Raw genomic sequence first — 24,818 nt, 5'->3', positions numbered from 1 at the left:
TGTCCCGTAATATTTTTCGTCAAAAGTGAACGCGTCGGAATGGGCCATGACAATTTTCTTTTCTTCAAAATTCAAGTCGTAATTGTAATTTGGATATTTTATCCTATTGACGGTAACGAAAAAATTGTTGACATCGCAATGATCGAACACGGATGGATTTGCCGTTTGACTGGAAGGTCTGTTTGTCTGAAGGCCGAACACAATATAATTCGGAACGCTTTTGTCCGTGATTCTTTCAAGGGTCCAGGTGAATTCTGTTAGACCTGATGGAATGGCTTGCCTTTCGACTTTTTTTGCTTTGTAAGCCACTGGAACGGAAATTTTCTTTGCCATTAAATTCAAAAATTCGGATTTTTTCAAAACATCCAGCTCAATTCTAGGCATGAAAAATCGGAATTTTTTTATGTCGATCATTCCTGCATCAACAGTCCCCGCTCTGTAAATGGCTTCGTCGTGTTCTTTTTATACCACATTTGCTTCAAACCGTCGGCAAGCTGAAATCCAAAAGGATATTTCAATAATCCAAGCATGGTTGTTCCCTGGCCTGGGTACATGACTCATTCCACTTGCTGTCCCGATAAGTCATAAGTGACATCGCTGAACAAATACATGATGGCGTTATTAACCAGGGCAATATGGTCTGTTGCCGCGTAGGCGGTTCCGTTCGCTTTTTTCAGAAATCCTTCGACGAGGATGGAAACCTCAGACGGAAGTGTTTGCACAGAGTGGCAATCAATCTCACAAACGATCGATCCTGAAGAATTTAAATCGAGATTTGTTGGAAGGTATTCGAAAAAATCAACTTTTTCAATGCCGGTGTCGTAATCGGGCATTTCATCAACTCTTAATCTGTCGGTGTTTATTCTTTTTTAAAATGAGAAAAAAAAATTTTATGTCATTTTTTGATTCGCCAAAAAAATCAAGCGATTAAAAGCCCGCTCCCCATTTTGATGAGATCTTGAATTCTGGCCGCGTTCTTTTTCGTCATTTTCTTTTTTACTTGAATGGACGAAGCAAACATTTTTTTATGCAGCTCTTCCATTGGATTAATATACGCGTACGGATCCACCTTTGCCGCTTCGTTCACAATCTTGTTAGCCAATTGGTTCGGATTCACCGTCCCTGTCTTGGCGTAAACTTTTTCAATCGCTTTTTTTCCTTTGTCGATGGCAACGCCTTTTGCGGTCGATATGGCTGAAGAGGTCAATTCTTTTCCGGCAGTTTTGGCGGCGGTGATCGCTTATCTTCTAATTTCGCTTGCTGCTGCTTTTTTTATTAAATGAAGAGACGATCTCGATGCGTTTGAAGACGCCATTCTCCTTAAACCGTGACCACGATTCCTCCGCCGACGACTTTCTTTTTAAAATATCTTCTGTTGTTCACAATGAGCATTTTTTTTAAAATGAGAAAATATTTTTTTTAAATCCGTCGTGTTTCACGACTCGATGTATTTTTGAATCAACCTGTATTCCTCTTTGTTGATTTCCCCCTGCTTCAAAAGCTCGTCACAAATGGCGACAGCTTCGTTTCTCGATGGGATATTTCCAGCATGTCCTGCGGCGATGCTCAAGCTAAGTCTTTGCGCAAGCGCATTAGGATCGCTTGGAAGAATGATCATTCCACGACCTTTTATTCCCCTCGTTTTTGTGTAATTTCTTTCCCAAATTTTTGAAACAATCATTTCCCACTATTCGCTTCTCGAAGCTTTTGGTATATTTGGTTTCCCTTCTCTCTCCATTGCATGCGTTTTGACCAGTATTTTTTCATAATTTTTCAAGTCCTCGTCTGTTACCTTTGTTTTATCAGGCTTGGATATTAAGATCAACTCCCAAAGACCTACCGTTCCCCCGTACCTTTCTCCATCAATAATGATGTCGTTATTGTCGATGAAAATTTCTTTGTCTCCGATGAACATTTTTCCGCGTTCTTTTGAGTGTATTCCAAACACTCTGTCTGTAGAAAATTTTTTGGCTGCGTATTTTGCCAAATATTCCAAAGCAGTATTTCTAACATTCATTTTTCCAAAAGTTTTTTCAACACTTTTTAAACTTTCAAAAGGCGGCTCGCTTTCTGGATAAGTCAAAGCCAGTGGACTGTTTCCAACCTCTCTGTATGCGATGCTCTTTATCTCGTTTTTCACTTTTTGATTGCTCTCGATCAGCGGTTTAAAAAACTTGAACAAATCAGTCTGATATTTTGCATCTGAAATGTTCGCGTTTAGGCTCTCATTGTAAAGCTTTTCCCTGTCGGCCATATAATTTTTCACAACTTCCTCTCTCTTTTTCGGGCCTTGTATTTTAAAGAATTCCGTTTTTTAAAATACAGAGAAAAAAACTTAAACAAATACGCAAACTCGTTCGTGTTTGTGTTTATTCGCCTTTTTTAAAAAGGTTGTTAAATGCTTTTATTGCGTCTTCTCTTCCTTTTTGAATCAAGACTCTTTGGTCAATTCGTCAATGCTGCTTTTTGCATTTGTTCGGATTTCTTCAGTCATGGTTTTGAATTTTTGAAGCTCGCTGAGAACTAATTCGTACTCGGAATCGCTCACAAATCCGTCCATGAGCGATTTTGAAATGTGATCGGTAATCGTGTTCAATTTTGACTCGGAAAGAACTTTAAATTTTTCGTGCTTTTTAGTCTTCAACATCAATTTTTAGTTTTGTTGATTTCCGAAAATGGACAAAGCCCCCATTCCAACAGCAACCCCCTCGCACGCAATCGAAACTGGAGTGGCAACGACGGTTTACAAAAGTGCAATTCCTTTAATCCCCAAAGCAATGCACACCGTTTGCAACCCATCGTCTGCGAAACGAATAATTTTTGCCGCTCAATGGTACTTTTTGCTCAAAGCCATTCTTTTCACTTTTTCATCCTCCATTTCTTTTTGGATCTCGCTTATTTTTTGAAGCCGGTAAATGTGGCCTCCATCCGATGGTGCCGTTGGAAGAACTGGGTAAATTTTTTCAGTGTTTTTTATTATATCCATCTTTTTAACAAAGACAGATTTTTTTAATTCGAATCGATGTGATTTATTTTACAGAGCTTTTCGCCTTTATTGACGACGTCCTGATTACTGTTGTTGCTCACATCTAATACAATTTTGTCCACAGACTCTGAAAAAATAACATCGTTTTTCTAATATTTCAATTGATCGCAGATTTCGTTCATCAAAGTGACGACAGCAATTCCTTTCTCCAAATTCTGTCCAACGGAAAGCGATTTTGACGTGTAAGAAAGAGCAACAAATCTAATGTCTTTCTGAGCAAAAATCTCGTACTGTCCGTTGAAGTTAAAATAGGTAGGATGATCCAAATTTTTTTTAGCCACAATAATATTTTTCGGAGTTTTTTTTTCCAACTCTTTGATTCTATCCTCCAAATGTTCCAAATGCCAATTCAAATGTTCCAAATTCATAATATAATTGTGAATTTCTGCTGTGGTGCTGTTTTTAAACAACTTGTGAGGGACATGCATTTTTAATATGAAAAGAAAATGTTTTAAATCATTTTATTTTCAGTTTTTTTTCAATTTTTTTCGTTTTTTCACATTTCTTCGTCAGATTCCATTTCTCCCGAATCTAAATCGTCACCCATGATGCTTTGAACTGAAGGTGCATTTTTTGCAATGACCACTTCGGGAATTCTAACCTGAATGGACTCGATCTGCGCTCCTACAAAAACACCTTCAATTTTCAAAGAGGCGAGGGCGTAGCACTTTTGTTAAACATATTCCAAAAGATTTACTTTCACAAACTCTTGGTACATGTCGGTGGATGTAAGCCTTTTGTTCAAGTTTGTGCCAGGCCCTGCAAAATTCATTCCCGGAATGTGCATTTCTCCTGGAAATTTTGCCCACGGAAGCTTTATTTTTTTTAAAAAATTATTAATCGATTCAACCAAGTTTCTCCCTTTTGCCGCCGAAGAAACAAACTTGCATTTGGGCGTTCCGCAAGAGTCGCAAGTCCCTTTTATCATTTTTTTGTTATTTTTTGAGATTTCGTTTCTCAGATGGATCGTTTTTTTTTTCTTTTGCATTTAACGCAGTACATTTTTTATTTTAAAAAAAATATTTTTAAATTAAAAAAAATGGAAGTGACCGATTTGTCGTGGAATATTGGAAAAAACAAAAGGAACAACAACGAGCTTTTACCAAGAAGCATTCGAGGAATCATCGTCGGAAAATCAGGTTGTGGAAAAACAACTTTGCTTCTAAATTTGCTGTTAAGACCTGGATGGTTGGATAACAACAATTTGCAAGTTTTTGGAAAATCTCTTTTCCAACCCGAGTACAAAATACTGAAAAGTTCGTTCGAGAGAAGTTTGCCAAAAAAGATTATCCTCGATTTGTTCAAGATCATAGCGTTCTCTACTACAGGCCTATTCATCGCGCAACCGGATTTTTTTGTGGAGGCCTACTTTTTTACGGCAAAAAAAAATTATTTCTCCATGTTCAGACCAGATAAAATGTCATGTCCTTTATGATATATATTTAAATAATGGAATATAATACAATGTTAGTAAACTTATATAATTTAAACATGGAGTTTCAGATTTAATTCAAAGCTAATAATATATTTATAAAATTTAGATTAAATCATCATGCCAAATAAATGTTGTGTGTATGCTTGTCGCACCAACTATCAAAGTGAAAAAAACAAAATAACTAGTGAAGTTAATAAAATATCAGTGTATCGGTTTCCAATTGATAACGTTGAGCGTGTAAAATGGATAAAAGCTATTCCAAACTTTAATTTGGTTGTTAACAAGTATACTGTTATCTGTGAGTTACACTGGCCTCCAAATTTTGATACAGTTATAGTGCGTGGAGGAAAACGTCGACCAAAAAATCCTCCTTCTGTTTGGCTGGGAATACCTTTATCTCAAATTCCAACTGCTAATCCAACTGAAAGGACTACCAAAAGATCTTTAGGTGGCATTAAAAGTACATTAGATGATGAGCTAGACACATTTTTTAAAAGAGATAAAGCTACTTTTTGTGACATCAAAAACAAGTTTATCAATAGCAGCGATCACCAATATCCAGTTATACCGTTTATGGTTGATGGCTATGTTGTTATACAATCTTTGCAATTTTTTAATGGAATACCTTTTTTTGTACTTAAAATTTATGAAAATCTTACCTTTGAAACATTTCATTATGGGATTAAGTGTCACATTTCTAGCTTAACAGTAAATCGAATCATAACTGTTGACACCTGGTCTAAGTTTGATGAGATACTTCGTTTTTTAAGCTCCTTGAAAATGGACAATAAAAAAGAGGTAATAATGCAACATATTTCAGTTATGGGACCAAAAACAGTTGGAGATAAACTTTATACACCTGAAATACTTATACGCTCTTTTGTATATTTTTCAACATCAAGGGCATTATATAATCGCTTAAGTAATGACTATCAACTTCCATCTATTTCAACATTGACTCGAATTACTTCAAAAATTTCTAATATTAATGAAAACAAATTCGTTAACTCAATTTTTAACTCTCTTCCGGATAAACAGAAATTATGTATCATACTACATGATGAAATATATGTTAAAAAAAGTTTGCTTTACCATGGTGGAACTATTTTTGGTAGATCGGAGGATAACCCAGTAGAATTGTCCAAAACATTGTTAGGGATTATGGCTGTTTGTTTAAATGGAGGTCCAAAGGTGTTAATTAAAATGATACCAATATCAAAATTGCGATCTGATTTTTTGTTTGAACAGATTAATTTAACCAATCAAATAATTGATTCAGTCAATGCAAATGTAAAAGCTATTATATGTGATGGGAATCGTGTCAATCAGTCTTTTTTTAAAATGTACACATTTGTTCCAGGAAAACCATGGTTAACAGTAGATGGAAAGTATTTACTTTATGATTTTGTACACCTCATAAAAAATATTCGTAATCTTTGGTTAACTGAAAAAACTCAGGAATTAATATTTGACGATAACGGAGTAACCAGGATTGCAAAATGGACTCATTTGAAGCAGCTTTACAATGCAGAATCCAGAAGCTTTCTAAAGTTATCTGACCTGAATGAAATTTCTATTTCTCCTAAACCTGTTGAACGACAGTGTGTATTGACGGTTTTAAGAGTATTTTCTGAAAAAACTTACGCTGCTCTTTTGCAACATCCTGACATGATTCATAGTGATGTTAACGACACTGCTATATTTATCAATAAAGTTATTAGTTGGTGGAAAATATTAAATGTCAAAGCCATTGGTGCTGATACAAGGCATAATGATCCTTTGCAGGCTGTTATCAATAATCCTGATGACAACCGTTTAAATTTAATACTACAATTTGGTGATATGGCACTTAAAATGGCAGGTCCCAAAGGTAAACGCATTAAACAGCTTTCTAAAGATACTGCAACTTGTATACATCAATTTTGTTATGGACTAGTAGATTTATGTAGATATTTACTTAACACTACGCAAAACTATGTACTTCTTGGTCAATTTACAACAGATCACCTGGAAAAAGAATATAGTATACTTCGTCAAGGTTCTGGTGGTACATATTTTCTTAGTGTTCAACAAGTTATTGAGAAATTACGTATCAAACATGTATCTTTACTTTTGAAATTAAATGTAGATGTTGACAATTTTAATGTGAAGTCTGGTCATCAATGTGCATTATGCCATTACAAATTGTCTGAAGACTGCTGTGAAATTCTTGATAACTTGCAAGATCTAGAATCTTCTATTGCTGATGATGTCAAAATGTCACTTATTCACATAGCTGGTTATGTTACACGAAATGATAAAGAACGAACTGATTATGAACTTTTAGATCAAACAACGTTCTATTATCAGAAATATGGTCAGTTTTCTAAGTTTTTAGATCGTGGTGGATTAAAAATTCCAACTGATAATTCGTGCCAATGGATATTTTTTTGTTTTGTAATTTTTCAAATAATTAAAGATCATGTTTGCAGAAAATCTTTAAGTAGTATTTTTATGATTATATCAGACCATTATTTATTGGATATGGAAGAACATCATTGTGTAATATTGAGCAACATTTTTTTAAAAAATTTATGTACCACTGTCACTCCAAGATATGGCAAAGAACCTGCTCTAAAAGTATTAAAAATCTCTTAGAAGTCTACTTAGTTGTCTATTTATAATATATATAGTATACTATTTTATAAAAGATTTGTAAAAGTTTCATATAGTAGTTTGTTTGTTTTTTCAGATTTTGTTAACAATTTTAATCAAAATTTATCTAATATTCTTTGTTTGGTTTAATAACATTTGCACTCAATTTAAGAAAATATCAATTTTGTATTTTGATGTTAAAGCCAAAATTAAAGGTGTAATAATAATGTAAATGTGTGAAATTTTAAATTAGAAAAAATTTCTTTGTCTTTTATTTACATTGTTTATTTCTTAAAAATAATTTTTCTTTCTTTTTTTTTTTTTCATGAAAGAAAATTATTAGGCTTTACAGAGAATTAAAAATACTTTTTAGTTTTAAAATTACGAAATTATTATCTTTTTTGCCGTAAAAAAGTAGGCCTCCACAAAAAAATCCGGTTGCGCGATGAATAGGCCTGTAGTAGAGAACTCTATGTTCAAGATACAAAACGAAATGGAGAAATTGAATTTAAACCCTGAATGCGTCATCAACGACCTTTCATAAAATTATTCCGAAACCGAGGATATGGAGTGTCAATTTTTTGAAACGGCTGACGATGTGCCTGAACCTGAAGATCTCGATTCAACAAAAAACAATTTAATAATCTTTGACGATTTGCAATTGAATAAACAAAACAAGTGAGAAAAATATTACATCCGAGGAAGACACTTCAACGTCGACTGATTTTACCTCGCTCAAAATTATTTTATGCTCCCCCGACAAACCATCCAAGAAAACACCAATTTTATTTGTCTGTTTCCTCAAGATTCAAAAAATGTGGACCACATTTATCGAGACCACGTTTCGAGCGACATGAAAAACGAAGAACTCAAAAAATTTTGCAAGTATTGCTGGTCTGAACCTCACGGATTTTCTGTTATCGATTTGTCGTCAAAAAAATACGATGGAAAATATAGAAGCGGATTTGACAATTTTTATTTTCCAAAAGAAGCCATTTAAAAAAAAAATTTCTTCCACTTAAAAAAATGTCAGGCATAATCATCGACGTGGATGGAAATTCCAACATAATAACAACAGAATTTTTGGACAAAATTGTTTTTGAAAAAGGGAAATTTTATGAGATGGCTTTTCTCGGCCTTGAGACGTACAACAGCTTTCCAAACATCACCAGCAAAAATAATTCATTCTGGTACAGCATGAACAACGGAGGAAATTGGGAAAACGTAGTCATTGCAGACGGGAGCTGCGACATCATCGACATCAACAATTATATGCAAAAGACCGTCTCAAACACAATCAAAAATTACGCGTCTCAAAGCGCAGGCTACGTTGCCAGAAATAAAATCAGCTACTCTCCCGAAAACATCAAAGTCGGATCCAATTTAAACACTTTAAAATCAACCATCAAACTTGGCTTGAATTATTTGATGGACTTGAACCTAGAAAACAGCATCGCCTCCCTTTTGGGATTCACAAAAAGACAATTGGACTCCAATTCAGAATACGAGTCCGACGATTTCGAGCGTCAACACGATCAGAATCGTCAACAACGTCATCGGGTCGGCATACATCAACGGCTCGCAATAAAATTGCATTTATTCCTTTTATCCCGACGTGGGTCCAGGTTTTAAAATCATCGAAAAGCCCACCCATTTGGTTTACCTGCCTGTCAGAGTCCCAGAAATTTCCACGATGATCACTCGCATCGTTGATCAAATGGAGATTTAATCGACTTTCGCGGCGAGGACATCACGATCCGTTATCACATTCGAGAAGTGACATAAATAATTTTTCCGGCATTTAAAAAATGAGCAAACATGTTAGTGTCAAATTAAATGTGTCTCAGGGACAGATTGAAAAAATAAAAAAATCAATGATGGAAGGCAAACCTGTGAGCATCAGGATTTCAAGAGACGATTTTCACGGAAACGACGTTTTACTTGTGACAGAAAGCCAACATCGAAAAATTGTGGACGCTCTCCATCGAGGAGTTGGGGTCACCATTAAAATGAGTAAAGCTCAAGTGGAACACAACGCAAATGTGAAAGGAGGATTTATTTGTGCTCTTTTACCTTTATTGGGAATGCCTGCAGCTCGAGCCGCTCCTGTAGTTGCTAATAGCTTATTGGGTGGAGTTGCCTCTTCGCTTGGATCTACTGTGATCGACAAAATTGCAGGTAGGGGTGTCGTTTACGTCAAAAAAATGTAAATGGAATGAAAATGGGGACTCACAGAGGAAACGGACTGTTTTTAACAACCTGGGTCAAAGGAAGCTCTGTCAGAGATGGGCTTTACGTCAAAAGCGGAAGAGGGTACAAATCTAACGACGCCAGATTGCTTCTCAGACCAAACTCTCCATTCTCAAGCGTCCCTTTTTTAAATTTAATTTTGTAAAAAAAAAAATTTTTGAGTTAAATAATTCTCTTGGCGTAATAAAATGAATTGCAAAACTAGAATCTTACGAAATGAGGATGGAAAAATTAGAAGTTTAAAAACACTTGACCGCATTGAATATTTAAGGAGCAAAGGATTAGGATGGCGCGAAATTGAAATGTACAAATTAATTCTCGAAGAAAAACAAGAACAAGAACAAGAACAAAGAAAAAAAGAAATTTTCAGGTCAAGATTTAAACACCTTTTATTAGTTTTTTTTCATTACGAGTTATCATGTCATGAAAAAAAAATGTTTTGTCGCCGGAATTTTTTTTTTTGAATTTTTTTTTTTTTTGAATTTTTTTTTTAAGATTTTTTTTTTTTTTGAAAATTTTTTTTTGAAAATTTTTTTTTTTTTTTAAAAAATCATTTTTTACCCCGGAAAATTTTCACCCCGCGATTATCAAAATTCTCGCAACGAAGATGAAAAAATGATTTTGTCCCAGAAGTCTCATTTCCAAGTAGTTTTACTACATTATACTTTTTTCTACTATTTTCATAAGCAGGTTCATTTTCCCGGAAGAAACAAAGTTTGGTTTCCCTCCAACCTATGCTGACCTTGATATGTTGCATTTATCATTTAAATAATATGTAAGTAGCATGCAATAAGTTTGGAAAAAAAAAAGGAATTTCTTTTCTACATTTGTCTACTAGTCCAACCAGGAGAGTAATTCTAGAATATTGATAAAGTTAATAAGAGATCTAAGATTATTGGTGAGTTAATTATATTACCAAACTCTTCAACATTAACTATAATAGTCCCAAATTTAATATATTTATTAAAGGGCATGGGATCCAAATAAGTTGGGATAGTTTCCACGTAAATGATCAGTATAGGCGTGGATGCATAGAAAAAGCAGCTGGCTTTTAACGTTTTTAATTAGCTAAAGTGTCCGAAATATAAAAAAAATATTAAATTAATATACAACACGTGCAGCATTTTGCGGATATTGTTAAAATATACATCCAATATATGAAAACACATAAAGAATAATAATTCTCTGTTTTGGCGATTATTTTGACTTTTTTTTTAACTTTCTCTTTTTTAATGACTTCTGTAATTAGATTTTTTTACATTTAAATTCTTATTTTCAAATTCTTTCAGCAATTTCATTGAGACTCTTTCTTCATAACTGTCTTTAGTTTTTCAATTTGTTCTCGCGTTAATGATTTTCCTGTGATCGTTTTGAAATAAACCAATTTCTTATTTCAATTACTTAAAAAAACAAACCAAGTTTGCATTGAAAACCAATCTAACACTACAAATAAAAAATTGTTATTAGCAGCATTTTGATGGTACTTCCAAACTGAGTAAAAATTTCCAGGTTGACAACTAGCCAACATCGTCTCTCCAACAAAGTAGGCTAGATTTTGCTCACGATATAATCAGCTAAAACATGGGGCTTGTAACCGGGAGACTTTAAAAAGCAAATATTAATGGAGTGATTTTAATCTTTTTAAAATTTCTGATTTTATATTTAGGATCAATATTTAATAAAATCCGAAAAGTACTGCTCTAGCAAGCAATCCTTTCTTATATTGCCAATATTCAAGTTATATTTAAACGTTTTCAAATGGAAATTATTATAAAAACCATTTAATAAACAAATGTAATGGTAACTCAACCTGTTTGGTGGAGGAGGAAACTATTAATGTTGCAAGTAAGTTTTTAAGGTTGCAAGGATAACAAAATTTGCAGGAAAACACGCAACCTATTTGAAATATCATAATGATAAAGATGATGAAGATTTAAAATAGTACTTTGATAAAGATGACAAAGATTCAAAATATCTCTGCTGTAAAGTTAACAAAAATTTAAAGTTTCTTAAGGAACTTTGGTTCTTTCTTCATTAATATTACTTCCTCGCTGCAGAAAATCATTGAACAGGAATCTCAAAGGAATGCAGAATTATTAGTGTTTTCCTTTAAAAGAATATTGAACTCTTGTACGCATCAAAATGATAGAGAATTGTTTAATAATATGAGAAAAAGCTCTCTTACACAACAATCCAAAATTGGTCCCAACCTCAATATTGATATCCGAATAAACGACGGATGGGGCATTAATATGCAAGGTCTCAGATTTCACCAGATATAAAAATTAAAATCTAATCTCTATAGCCAAAGGAGAAAAACACAGTTAAAGTTTTATAGCATTTTGCGCTGCTGATCTCACTTGGAGCCCCGTTGTAAATCTGTTTTGTTTGTTTTTTTCACTTTTGGGGTTTTAAAAATATCAAAACATTTTTAAAAATATCAAAAACTCTTTACATATAAGTGTTGGCTATAACTTGACAAAAAATCAGCCCTTTAACACCTGTGATTTGTGTAAAGGGACCTAAAGTATGGGGTTAGGCAATTAAAGCCTCTTTAAAAAGAGACAACGGATGATTTATGTTTTTATTCTTACCTTATTATCGAATATGGAAGCTTCAATTTTTAACAGAATGAAGCCTTGTATCTTTCAGGCAGAAAAATAGAAACAAGATAACATTTATATGTGCTTTTAAAGATATATCTTTATAAGCACAGATAAAACTTTTAATCTTTATTTTTATTTTGGCCGTTTTTTCAAAGGCGAGATTCCTACTTTAAGAACTATATATAGTTTTTAAAGTAGGAATCTCGCCTTTGAAAAAACGGCCAAAATAAAAATAATGATTAAAAGTTACTCCAAATAACTTATTTAGTTACGATATGGGATTCTATGGTTGTAAGACTTCACATTTGTGTGTATTTTGTCAACAAAAGGGTGCTTTATTTGTCCAGGTTTGTATAAAACATGGGGCAGAAAACACATAGTTAGAGGCCTTTTTTTTTAACTTATTTTGAATTTAAAACACATAAAAACCTCTTTTTGTTTTAGTTCTTAAACCCACAGTTTTGCTTTGTTGTTTTTGTTTAAAATGATTGATATTGGATATACTAAAAACTTTTTTTCATATAGCAAATATTACTAAAGAATTGTAAATTCAAATTTATTTTGGAATTTGTAAAATAACTTCAAAATTAATATTAGTATCAAGTTTTTTTTATATAAATCAATTATGTGTAACCTTGCTGTGCTTTTATTTTTATATTGAAGTATCTCATAAAATCTTTTATTGCTTGGACCAAGTTTATTCTAGCATTTAAAAATGTGAAAACAAATGTTTCTTGTTTTCCGGGAAAAGCCATAACATCGAAGTAACTACATTCAAGCAGTCAACAGTCTAAACAATTAAAAAGATTTTTTAACAACACAACCTTGTACTGAAGGTATTTTTCAAAGATCAGTTTTCTTACCACTGAAATACCATATAAAAGAAAAACTCATCAAGGTTGTCGGTAATATGTATGCTTCTTTTGTTTTTCAAAATGTAACAGACATATTACTGATTTCATCAAAGAAAGAATACTAAAACACTGGTAAAACACTGCATGAACAACATTATAAAAATCCTTTGCGTACATTTTTCCATTCTCTTTCTCAATGAATACTTTGCATTGCATCCTAATGGATCTGAAGTTTCTTGGAATTCCCAGTTCTTTGAGGTTATCATATTTAACATCGCACCAAAAGCAAGGCTGTTTGCTTGAGTGAGACTGAATGCCACAGATGATATTAGTTAGCTTCATCTCACATGCAATAAAGAAAGGGAAATCACTTGTCCGAAATAAACTTAAAATTTTTTATATTTTTATAAGTCTCTAAAACATTTCCAGCAACAGCAACAAGAAGCCAATGTTTGGCATTTGTTTCTAACCCATGCTCAACAGTTAGTAAGCTTTTGTAATTTGAGGCTGAACTTGTTATGACATTTTGACTTCCACCATTGGAGATGACACTCAAGATGAACTTGAGGAAAGATCTTCCACCATCAATACCTTGTTTAATGAGAGGCAGTTAAATGATTGCTCTAACTCTGAGAATTGAGTTATTAAAATCCCCTAAACTCTTGCAGTGAACAACTCAGTCAAATAATCAGTTTTTGTTGATAGTCTGGCAAGTGAGATTTAGGAAACTCTCAACTTTTCGACCAGCTATTGTAAAAATTTCTCTAATTTTTGTTTCAACAATTTTTGAATTTGTAATCTTGGTTAATGTCACAGCCAGTTATTGCGCCTTTTTATTTGAAAGACCAGTATTGATTTGAACTTAAAACATGTCTGAAGTTGTTAGAGAAGTTCTTGATATGCACTCTGGAGGGACCTGGATTGATAATTTAAGATTTACCACTTTCTCTGCTCAACCTAATTGTGCCCTGTGGAGAGGATACCTTTTGAGTTGTTACAGAGGAAGAAATTTTTTCAGCAGTTCCGGAATCAGTTGCTAATATTTTCTTTAAGTTTTCAAACTTGGTGGCTTGTGAACAATCAAATGTTATTCCTCTTTTGACTTCACTGAGACAGTTTGAGAATTGTTCATCAAGGCTACTTGATTATTATTTCAAAGCTTGATCGGTTGAAAAAGTGAGCATTGTAAAATGCTCTTTTAGTAGGCGAAACTGGCAAATTAAACAACAAAGAATCAAATCTATTGGTTTGTGGCCAAATAATCACTTTGTTATAGTCAAGTAGCTTGGGAAGAGGCAAGTTTCTATATCCCTTACCATGCTTTTGTATCATTGCTCTGCATAATTGCATATGTCCAATGAAACTCCATCATCCTTAAAATAAATGGAGTTTCCAGAAAAAATGCTAAGTATTCTTTCCTTGATGAAATCAGTAATATGTCTGTTACATTTTGAAAAACAAAAGAAGCATACAGATTGCCAACAACCTTGATGAGTTTTTCTTTTATATGGTATTTCAGTGGTAAGAAAACTAATCTTTGAAAAACAACTTCAGTACAAGGTTGTGTTTAGACTGTTGACTGCTTGAATGTAGTTACTATGATGTTATGGCTTTTCCCGGAAAATAAGAAACATTTGTTTTCACATTTCAACTGTTTCGTAACAGTCCAGTTAAAAATGATGATGTTCTGCAGAAACACGTAAAAGCTGAATTTATAAGAGAGTATATTCTAATCCTTGATTCCAAATCAAAATGGAACAGTTTAGTAGACATGATAAAACGCTTTGTTAAACTTAAGAAGTCAATCAAAATGTCTTTGATTGAATTATCAAGTGATATTCACTTCTCTGATGAAGAATTTACTGACTTAGTTAGTTAAAATTAAATGCTGCCCTGCAACCTGTGAAGATTAGAACTGATGGCTTTTGCAGACGGGATGTAACCTTGATAAGTGCAGATGAAGTAACAAAATTTATTTATCAGCATTTGAATATGCAAAGATCTTCTTTCAGCAAAGAGCTTTTAGCATCATTTATTGAGCGTATGAAGTAGAGAAGAACTTTGGAAGTCAAAGCTTTATTGTTAAATTTAATTAATCCTGATGATTGAAATTTAAAGTCCTGATGTATTTGGAATTTCACAAGTAAAGCGACGATATCTGGCCGAAATAGGTGCTTATAGTTTTTGCCGATTGTTTGAAAAAAATGGCAATTCTAAAGAGAACAATCAAGATTTACCCAATAATGGAATTTAAATAAGTTATTTAATGCTTTAAAAGGTTAATGTGTCACCAGCGTAAAAGCAGAACGTTCATTTTAAGGAAGTGCTTTGTTTGTTACTAAGCTTAGGATAGGCTTAAATGATGATACTCTTGATATATTTTGTATGATGAGAGCTTATTATTAGTTAAAAAGAGGCAAAAAGTATCAGTTTCTTTTATTAATACAATATTGAGATAAGTACTGTTAAATCAGTAATCAATAAAGCCTTTTTTGCTTGCGTTTTAAGTCTAAAAATTAAATAGCAAAAAACCGGTTTTTACCGGGATTTTTTCTCAAAAACCGCGGCTTTTCGGTAACCGGTTTTTTGAAAGATAAACTAATTAATATGCCCTACTGTATTCCTTGCTTTAACATGATTTTTTTAAAGTGTTTTAAAAATGTTTTTAAAAACGTTTTTAAGGTTGCAGACAAAAACTTGTTTACTAACTTTTTTAAGTTCTTTTTTGCAATCAATGAAAAGAAAGTCTAGAAATAAAAAAGAAATAAAAATAAAAATAAAGATAAAAAGAAAGTCTAAAATACATTGGTAAACAAGTTTGTATGAAATTAAAAAAATAATTTTTACGCTGATTACAAATGATCTTGCATTCATTTGTGATTTTTAGTTTCCTGTTATTAGCAAGTAGTAATGGTAGATGTTTAAAATTCTGAGAAAGTGAATTTTAATCTTTCGGTTCTTTATCGTTCTCTGACTTACGGGAAATCAAACATTTTGGATAAAATATGAGTATTTAAATGATGTCACGGCGTGTGAAACTTATGCAACATTAAATTCACAAAGATCACCCATAATCTTTTTCAAGACACTTAAATTTTTTTTTTAATTATTCTTTTTATCAATTGTAGAGTTTTCAAATGGTTTGAACGACTGCATACTAAATCTTGATCTCGTGTTAATCGATAGCACGCTGCAGGGTGTTTTACTTTTTCAATTTAAAACCTGATGTTTTTGAAATAGTAATCTCTTAATGCCAGATGAATAAATTTTTTTTCCTTGTGACACCACCTACTATATTTAAATCTTAAAAACTTTTATTTTGAAGCTGGGCTTAAAAATAAAATTTGTTATTTCTTTTCTCAAGACGAAGTTAAATAAATGTTGCCAAACTAAAAACCAGCAATATGAATTTAGATTCAGAAAACAATTTCTTTTTTTTCCCTCGGGTAAATATAGTGTAACTTTACAAATAAAACTTTCAAAATTTTGAAAATTAATCTTAATTGAGCGCCCTCATAAAACGTTTTATCTTAAAATTTGAAATCCAATTACGTAATTGCACAAATTCTCCGAGCGCTAGTCTCCTTCTTCTCGAATCGGTTCAAATAGAAAAACATCTTTCGCGTAGATATTAATAGTGCAAATTTATTATTTGACGTGTTATTTGGATTCAAAAAAGAACAGAAATGGCATTGCGGTGTTTCATTATATTCACTGTTTGTATACTTCATAAGTCGTTTTTGCTGTGCACAAGTCTAAATGATGACACTGCTCTGCACGAAGTACACAACTCTCCAGATTGCAAGACACTTCTGCAATGAACCCCTTTAGAAAAAAGGAACTGTCAAACTGTATACGTGAAGTCCAGTTTCTGTATTGGATACTGTTCTTCTATAACTTCCACTTACAGGGAAGTTGTTGGTTTTTATACCCAATGTACTGTATGTAAACCCTTGGCCATCAAAGTAAAAGAGGTAAAGCTACAATGTAAATTTGGGAAAAAGATCCGCTACAAAAAAGATCGTATTGTTTTTAATTGTTCATGTGTTAAGGTTCCTTGCGGCATAACAGGTGCTCATTTTACTGGCTCAAACACGAGTGAAACAGTATTTTGACACATTGGGCAAATTGTTCCTCAAACTGCATTATTTGAACTTTATTTTGTAAACATCTGCTGCATTTTTTTACGATCCTGCATTTCTGTATTGTATACTTTTGAAAAGGTTTTTTTCTTTGTCATTTGAAAACTCCCTTCAAATTAACCATAAAATAAACAACCTTGTAAAAAAGACATGAGAATGTTTTCAGAGAGAAAATGAAAGTCTGATAAACAATAAGATTAAAAGTTTTCCAAGTCTACTGGTTTTAGATTTGTTTTTTACCAACATTAAATAAAAGACCCGAAACACTGAATGATACGAAAATTTTCTTCAAAAATTCAATTTAGGGAGTTCAAATTTTTGTATTTTATTTTAAATAAGATTTATGATTATCACTGAGATGTGATGATGAATCTAAAAGAGCTATTTGTAAAAAGTATTTATAACTGGTATTTATAACAGATATTTCTAAAAAGTATTTATGAGGCATTTTTGAGGTATTAGAGGAAGAATTTCGAAGAAATGTTTATTAGAGGTATTTAGAAAAAGTATTTACATGAAGTTTTTACAAGAGGTGTTTATTACAGGCATTTAAATGAGGTGTATATAAGTGGTCTCAAAAGCTCAAAAAGGTCAAACTATTTTGCAAATATTTTTGATTCAAGCATCAATTGTTCAATGAAAGTGTCCACATCTCAATAAATCTGAACCCCTGTTAAGCAGATGTTCAAACTTATTGAGTTCCATGTCAGCGATAATGTCAGAAATTTATTAGTGTTTAAAAAAGAGTTTGTTCAAAATTTTTTCGATAGTTGACATCATATTTTTTCTGATTGTTGACATCCTCCTGTTTCTGATAGCTGACATCCTCTTTTTTCTGATAGCTGACTTCCTCCTCTTTCTGATAGGTGATATCCTCCTCTTTCTGATTCCAATTTTATTGGTATCAGGAGGAATACCAGCCCAGTCTTTATTAGTTATCAGTTTGTCAGTTGTCATAACTTCATCTTCCTGTTGTTCCTTTTCTATTTTACCGAATCTTTTAATTGACATTTTTGCTTTTATAGATCACTTTTAGCGTTGAGTTCCAATGAGGATGTGTCTTTTCAAACAGTTTTAAAAGCTTACCTAAAAACGTAACAGTATAAATTTTCAACTATATACAGATAATATAAAAGTAAACAAGTACTCTAGTAAAAGTTGAAAGGAGACTCTTTTCAGTTGTGCAGGATATCATGCGTTCACAAAAAATATCTAATAATTTTTATTTGTATAAAAGCGAATACAGTAACATAAAGTAAGCCGATAAACACTAGTATGATCAGTACTAACTCTATAGTGACTAGTTTCAATATCTTCAAGTTTAATAAAATATTTTTATTCAAATTCGTGTTAAATTTGGACTAGAGATATCAAATTCGTAGTAGTGCAAAAGGTGATTCTTTTCTTCTTACCAAGAAGTTCTATTTAAAGAACTATTGATTAGCTTTTATCTTTTTGCATCTTTTTCTTGTCAAGAGCGCTAGAGTTAAATCTATAGACACATGTTAACACATCTTTAAATACTTTAGAATGCTATGCAACAAGATTACGTGCATGGTATGATATTATACAGCAGCGCGAATTGTTTAAAGGCGTCTTTTTTAACGGCAGAACGGCATTCACGATTATTAATATTTATTAATGACAATGCGCAGCCGCATAAGATAAAGCTATGCATCACAAGGCTGGAACAAATGAATATAAAGAATTAATTCAAATTCATTTTCAAATTCATATCCACTCTCATGGTTTTAAATTATCATGAGAACGTAGCACACGTGCAAGACCACATTAGATTACGAAATATTCGAATCGTATTGATAGGCATAAGCGTTCATTTATTTTTTTGTTATTAAATTGTTTACTATGGTTATTTTGCACTGTGTCTTTAAATACTGTCTTCTGGTCACGGTGCATAGGAACATGCTCTAAGTATGAAAAATTTTTTTGATTATCATTAGAAAATATTTCCTCATTTAAAAAATGTAAACGACAACTGTGCTCAGTGGGGGCATGGGGAGAAATCACATATTTTAGGGGAGTGCCCGGGAGTTTTGTTGTACAAGATAGGTAACTAGAGGCATGGGGCATACTCAAATTTATAGTATGTTGCTACTCAAATTTCTAGTATGTTGATACTGGTGTCGAATGAGGATGAAAAATTAGGGTAATTGGAGCTAAACCAACCCCGCCCCGATCCTTAACCGCCCCCTTCCTAGAACTACGTCTCCTTTAATCGTAATTTTTTTTGTTCTGTCATAAACTAGATCAAAACTCATTGACAGATTTCAAATTTCATCAAAAAATCTCTTTTCATTTAAGATGTATATCCATGCAAAGCTTAAAATTACCCCCTGAAATAACTTTAAATGGTCTCAACTTTTAAACGAAAAATTTTGTTTTGATGTAATTTGAAATCTATCAATGAACTTTGATCTAGTGTAATATAAAACAAGCAAAAAATTGAAAAGTGTTTTTTGGAACCGTACCCTAGGGTGGATTCGGGGGATCGTTTCGAACAGCACTAAATCATGCCCATTGCCCTGTATTTAGATTTTCAGTAATGTTTGTGATAGTTTTATCAATTTTTTTTTTAAAACTCTCAAATATATTTGTTAAAATGAAAATTTATAGACTCAGGTAGGAAAACACTTTATTACTATATTTTTTTATAATTTATTGTTTATTTTGTTGTGTCTTTTTGTTTTAGTTCATGACTTAAAACCTTTTTTTAGTTTTTTATTAAGAAGCCAAAATTAAAAGTTAAAGTGAATGATGTCAGTGAAATAAACAGTTATATTTACACTTACAAGTTTGAATTGTCATGTCGATGAAATGTCGTATTGAAGTTATTGGCTAATTGCAGTAAAAGTTTTGGTAATCATTTTCTGGGAAAGTGCAAGTTTTCTTTTGTAGTTCCTAGAACTTTTTAACGATCGGACGTATTTAATTATTGTCCTGGAAAATTTTTCTTTGAAATTTTTTTTTTGATTTTGATAGTGATATTTGATTTCATGCTTTTAGTCTGACAACATGGTTCGTCCAAGGACAGAACTATGGAAGCATATTACTGAGGAAAGAGTCATCGAGAATGGTATTGAGAAAATTTTTATGAGGTGCAACATTGACAACTATGGTCTCCAAGCTTACAGATGGAAACACCATTGGTATGAGGCGTCAAATGGTTAGTTCTCACTCAGTGATCTGGCTGGCTTAGGAAAAAGAAAAGGCAGAGAAAAAGCGCCTAGGAATTGCACAGTGTGTCTAGGACATGAAAAAATTCAATTTTTTGACCTTTTATTTTTTCACTTTACATAGTAAATTTATGTTGTGTAGGACATATGTAGGTCAGTCCAGAAAAAAGTTTGTAAATTTATCAAACCATTTAGTTTTTATAGCTGTTTGAAGTTGAAAAATAAGTTGACATAAAATATTTGTAATAAGATGGTACCAATACTGTTTTTTAACAATAACTTTGAAACACTATGCATCAAAATCGACTCCATGAATTTTAAAAAAATTCTCTATCCTGGTCTGTAAATAATATTTGATTTGCGAATTACTTCAACAGAAATAAAAATTGAAGTTTAAACATTTGTTTTGTGCAGTTTTTGTTATACCTAAAAAAACTCTAAAATATGTGAAAATATATTAATTTCATTAAAAACAAAGTAACAGGAAAAAAAAGGCTGCAGGAGGCCGCAAATAAACACATATGTTTCATACAATGTAGGCTTTCTATTTTTATGTGTAAAAGTAACACAGTCCGGTTATCCTCGGAAATTGAGTAATTAAAATTTGAATTTTTTTGTTCGTATGAGTTTGATATTCGAGGTTGCGTAATTAAGAAAATCAACTTTTACGGATAATTGAGGAATACCTGTGATTACATGCGATAAAATGTTATTGATAAAAAAAGGAGAATTAGACGAAATTTTACTAACCTTGAACATCAAATTAAGTTCATTGGAAAAATCAAAGTTAATTTTAAAAACAATCTAAGTGGGACATAATCTAATTTAGAAGATAAAAAAGAAAGCATTGAGAAAATTCTAAAGCAATTTGAAAGACTTGTAAAAAAAATATTTAAAGTTGAAACAATATAAACTTGTGTCCGAATTGAAAATTTGGAGAAACGAAGTTGGGATAAAACTTCCTGGAAATCTACCTGTTGCAGCGTCATCATCATTCAGGGGTGATATAGAAGAAGATGGTGCTCCACAAGCTAAAAGAAGACAGAAATCAAAAAGACGAAGGTAAAAGTTTTGCTGTTGACATTTATTTGAATTTCATAAGCATCATGCTATTTGGGACACCCAGTGGCTATTTTTTTACTTTTTATAAAACGTTATCATTTAATTCAGTGATCAACCTGAAAAACGTACCTACAACAAAATTCTGGATGATTTTGTAGACATCGTGGAAAAACATGCGAGTGAACAAGGAGTAGATAAATTAGAATACTTAAAGGAAGTTGTCCAAAGATGTAAAAAAAGATGGGGGAAGGTGGAAGAAGTAAAACTTCCAAAAATATCGGTACAGGAAGCTACTCCTTTAACTTACAACTTGGATCTATCCATAAACAAATATCAGGTAAAGTATGCAATCAAATACTGTTATTGTTGATTGTTTTTATAATTGTAAGTTTATGTTTTATAAAATTCCCTAGGAGCTGAGACTTCAGCTTCTCACAAAACTAATGTTGCCAACAAGGAATGATGTAGATACCTTTAAAAGTACTTTGTTACCAAAAGAATTAGGCAGTGACGGCAAGCAAACTTCATTCCATGTGAACAATGTTATTAAAGACACTGTTGAGTCTCTACTAGATATATCCAAGTTTTGTGCTGAAATTTATTCTATACATGTAGAGGGTAAATTTGGACTTGATGGGTCTGGAAATCACAACTATTGTCATCAGTTTTCCGATCCTCAAGATGCAGACTTAAAGGGAACAAATTATATTTGTTTCTTTTGGTGTCCTCTTGAAGTTAAAGATTCAAAAAACCAAGTAATCTGGAATAATCCAACCACTAACTCCATTTTATTTGCCAGGCCTGTTATTTTAGTGAAAGCAAAAGAAACTAGGGAGAGTGTAAAGGAGTATTTTAAACCAACTCTGAGTCAACTGCCTAAAAATGAAACTCAACCTATTCTTTCAAAAAATGGTTTACAAATATTTGTAAAAATATTTGTCACTACTGCAAATGTTCCAGAAGTAATGCCAATGACCTGGTATGTATACTACAAGGGTTCACCATAGATAAAAACTACAATGATGTGCTAAGTACATGGAGAAGACTAGAAAATGGCGAAATCTCGTACAAAGATACTGAAAGACATGGACAATGCCATGAACCTATAGTTGATAAAGATATAAAATTTTTTGCCATTCTACATCAAAAGCTACGTGCACTTGACCACTCCCTGAAAATTTTATATTACATTGAAGGCCAACAAACCCATACATGGTCTGAGCAGGACATAATGGTAAAAACTGCACTGAAAACAGCAAAAAAAAAAAATATTCAAAACTTACATAAAAAAACAGGAATGCTTCTTGATTCTTCTGCTTCCAGTGGTGGTAACACTAATATTGGACCATTAGCAGATCGTTTTTTTAGTCCAAAAAGAGAGAAAGTCAATCTGTTTCATAATTCAAAAACAGAAGACCAAGATAGCGTCTCGACTTTGTTATCTAAGTTCAATATACTCCTTAGCATTAATCAGCATGCTGATGTAAGCTAAAAAGTTGACACTGATAAAGTTAAAGAAGTTGGTCATGGATTGATGATATTCCATAAAGAGACATTTCCATGGACTATGCTTAGCTCCAGCGTTCATCAAATGTGTGCACATGCCTGGGAACTGCTTATGATTACAGGTGGATCACCCATTGCCAAGTACTTCGAGCAGTCAAGCGAAAGTTGGAATAAATACATTAACGCTTATAAATCAGGAACAAGTTGTAAAGCCAGACAGATGTCTGTGCAAATTAATACACATGACATTTACTGCTGACTGATGAAAAGAACACATCCAGTTAATGCCAGTAAAAAAAGACTTTTGCAATGTGGAACATTTGGAAAATTTGGACACACCACAAGAGGGTGTAAAGTAGACGTAAACAACATGTTTACTGAAGAAAAAATGATAATTCAAGAATGTTTTCTGTGACCATTTAAAATCAGTAAGACTAATATCTAGGTATATTTGTGTTTAATATTAATTTATTATGAACTCAAATACATTCTATTATGAATTTCGTGAAATTAATAATCGTCAAACATATTTCATTATGAATCGGATATGATATCCTTTTCCAAGCAACCTAGCCAGCTAATAGCTTGCTGGCCACGGGGATCGAGGGGCTATTTGTTATATTGGGCGGGAAGGGGGGGCCGGTGGAAGACAAATTTTTTTAGAAAAGTTTTTTTTTTAAATTTATACTTTATAGTTTATTTGAAAATTTTAAAGAAAGTAAGAGCATGACTCCCGGCGCCCCTCCCCTTCTCCTACCGTTGCCCCATTCACTGGGTCAGAGTGCACAGATGTAACATTTAAGCTCAGAATCAGCATCTTCAGCCCAAAAAAGTAATACTTAAGTTTTCACAAGATTTCATTAACAAACAACGGATTTATGAATTATTTCCAAAAACCACATTCTGGGCACACTGTGAGTTGTTGCCTATTAGAATCTAGAGCAAGTGAACTTGTGTTTTAAATAATTTAAATTAATCTTTGTGAAAAAATTTTTATTGAATGTAAGTTATTTCATTGTTGATTTAGAATTTTTGAATCATTTTTCTTTTGTTTAAATATGAATCCAAAACCTTTTTAGTTTTAACAAAAAAAGGATCTTGTCATTACTTTTTTAAATTTTTAGTTATAAGACGAAGATGAGCGATACGAGGCATTGTAATAAGGAAGTTGGTAGGACCATCAACACCAAAGAAAGTCAAAAACATTGATGCATACATGAAGTATATGCCGCAGGACAAAGAGCAGCGACAAGGAGACATAGAAATTGCCAAGTTCTTGGCATGTGCAACCTTCCGTTCAATCGGGTAGAAACTGAAAAAAAAGTCGATTGTTTCGCGATGAGGACTGCCAATGGCTGCTAAGGTGGCCATTAAGATAGTGTTTTGTTATTTTAACCAAAGTTTAGGTACAAAAATAAACAAAAAAACCTTTTGTTTCAATAACTTTCAATATATTTGAAAAGTTAGAAAACTTGTCTCGTAATATCTCGAAAAACATCGAAAAGATATTTAAAATCTCGTTGATTTCTAGTTATTCTCGTAATATTGTCATGTTTCGAGAAGGGAATTTTTGTGGCCAATTCTCAATCGAGAATCTCGTGGCCCTTTCTCAATCGAGAGTCTCGTGGCCCTTTCTCAATCGAGAACCTCTCGAAAAAATTCTCAAAACCTGTAAAAACCATGGTCTCGATCGAAACTATACTCGAAACTCAGTTTCGTAACAAAAATAGCTTCGAGACGTCCGAGCTTACTCCCAATGCTATTAGAATTAAATGAAAGCGAAGAGGTAAGTAAACTATCACCAAAAAAAATATTTTTAAAGCTAGATTGCAATTTGTATCATTCATTTTGATTTTTTATGAATGTATAGTTGGAAGAAAAAGATACTCCTATTGTGTATTGCAATGATATTAAAGAGCTTGTAGCAATGGTACTTCATCTAAGAAGTCAAGGGACAAATAATCTTAATATCAAATTAGGTGTAAATGGAGGGCAGGGGTTCCTAAAAGTTGCACTGTCAATAACCCTAAAAACGGAGTTAAAAAATAATAAAATTCCAGAGAAACTGAGCAAGTGTGACGGATATGCG

The 24,818-nt window shown here is 32.6% G+C and overlaps 1 protein-coding gene and 1 pseudogene across 1 annotated transcript; both read left to right on the top strand.

The window, feature by feature from the left end:
- The first annotated feature begins 5,846 nt into the window (after positions 1-5,846).
- Positions 5,847-7,118, top strand: LOC149880438 (uncharacterized). The gene is made up of 2 exons (XM_090070653.1): positions 5,847-6,351; positions 6,484-7,118. The coding sequence occupies exons 1-2, from the start codon at positions 6,150-6,152 to the stop codon at positions 7,116-7,118; spliced, it is 837 nt and encodes a 278-aa protein (XP_089926779.1). The 5' UTR covers positions 5,847-6,149.
- Positions 7,119-20,867: 13,749 nt separating this feature from the next.
- LOC149880437 (uncharacterized) lies at positions 20,868-23,144 on the top strand (annotated as a pseudogene).
- Positions 23,145-24,818: the final 1,674 nt, after the last annotated feature.

The sequence above is a fragment of the Hydra viridissima genome, unplaced genomic scaffold, assembly GCF_058129835.1.
Source record: "Hydra viridissima isolate aposymbiotic clone 2 unplaced genomic scaffold, HvirCarnegie_v1 scaffold_13, whole genome shotgun sequence".
Lineage (NCBI taxonomy): Eukaryota > Metazoa > Cnidaria > Hydrozoa > Anthoathecata > Hydridae > Hydra > Hydra viridissima.
The sequence above is the reverse complement of the archived record's forward strand: the minus strand, read 5'-3'. Positions and strand labels throughout refer to the sequence as shown.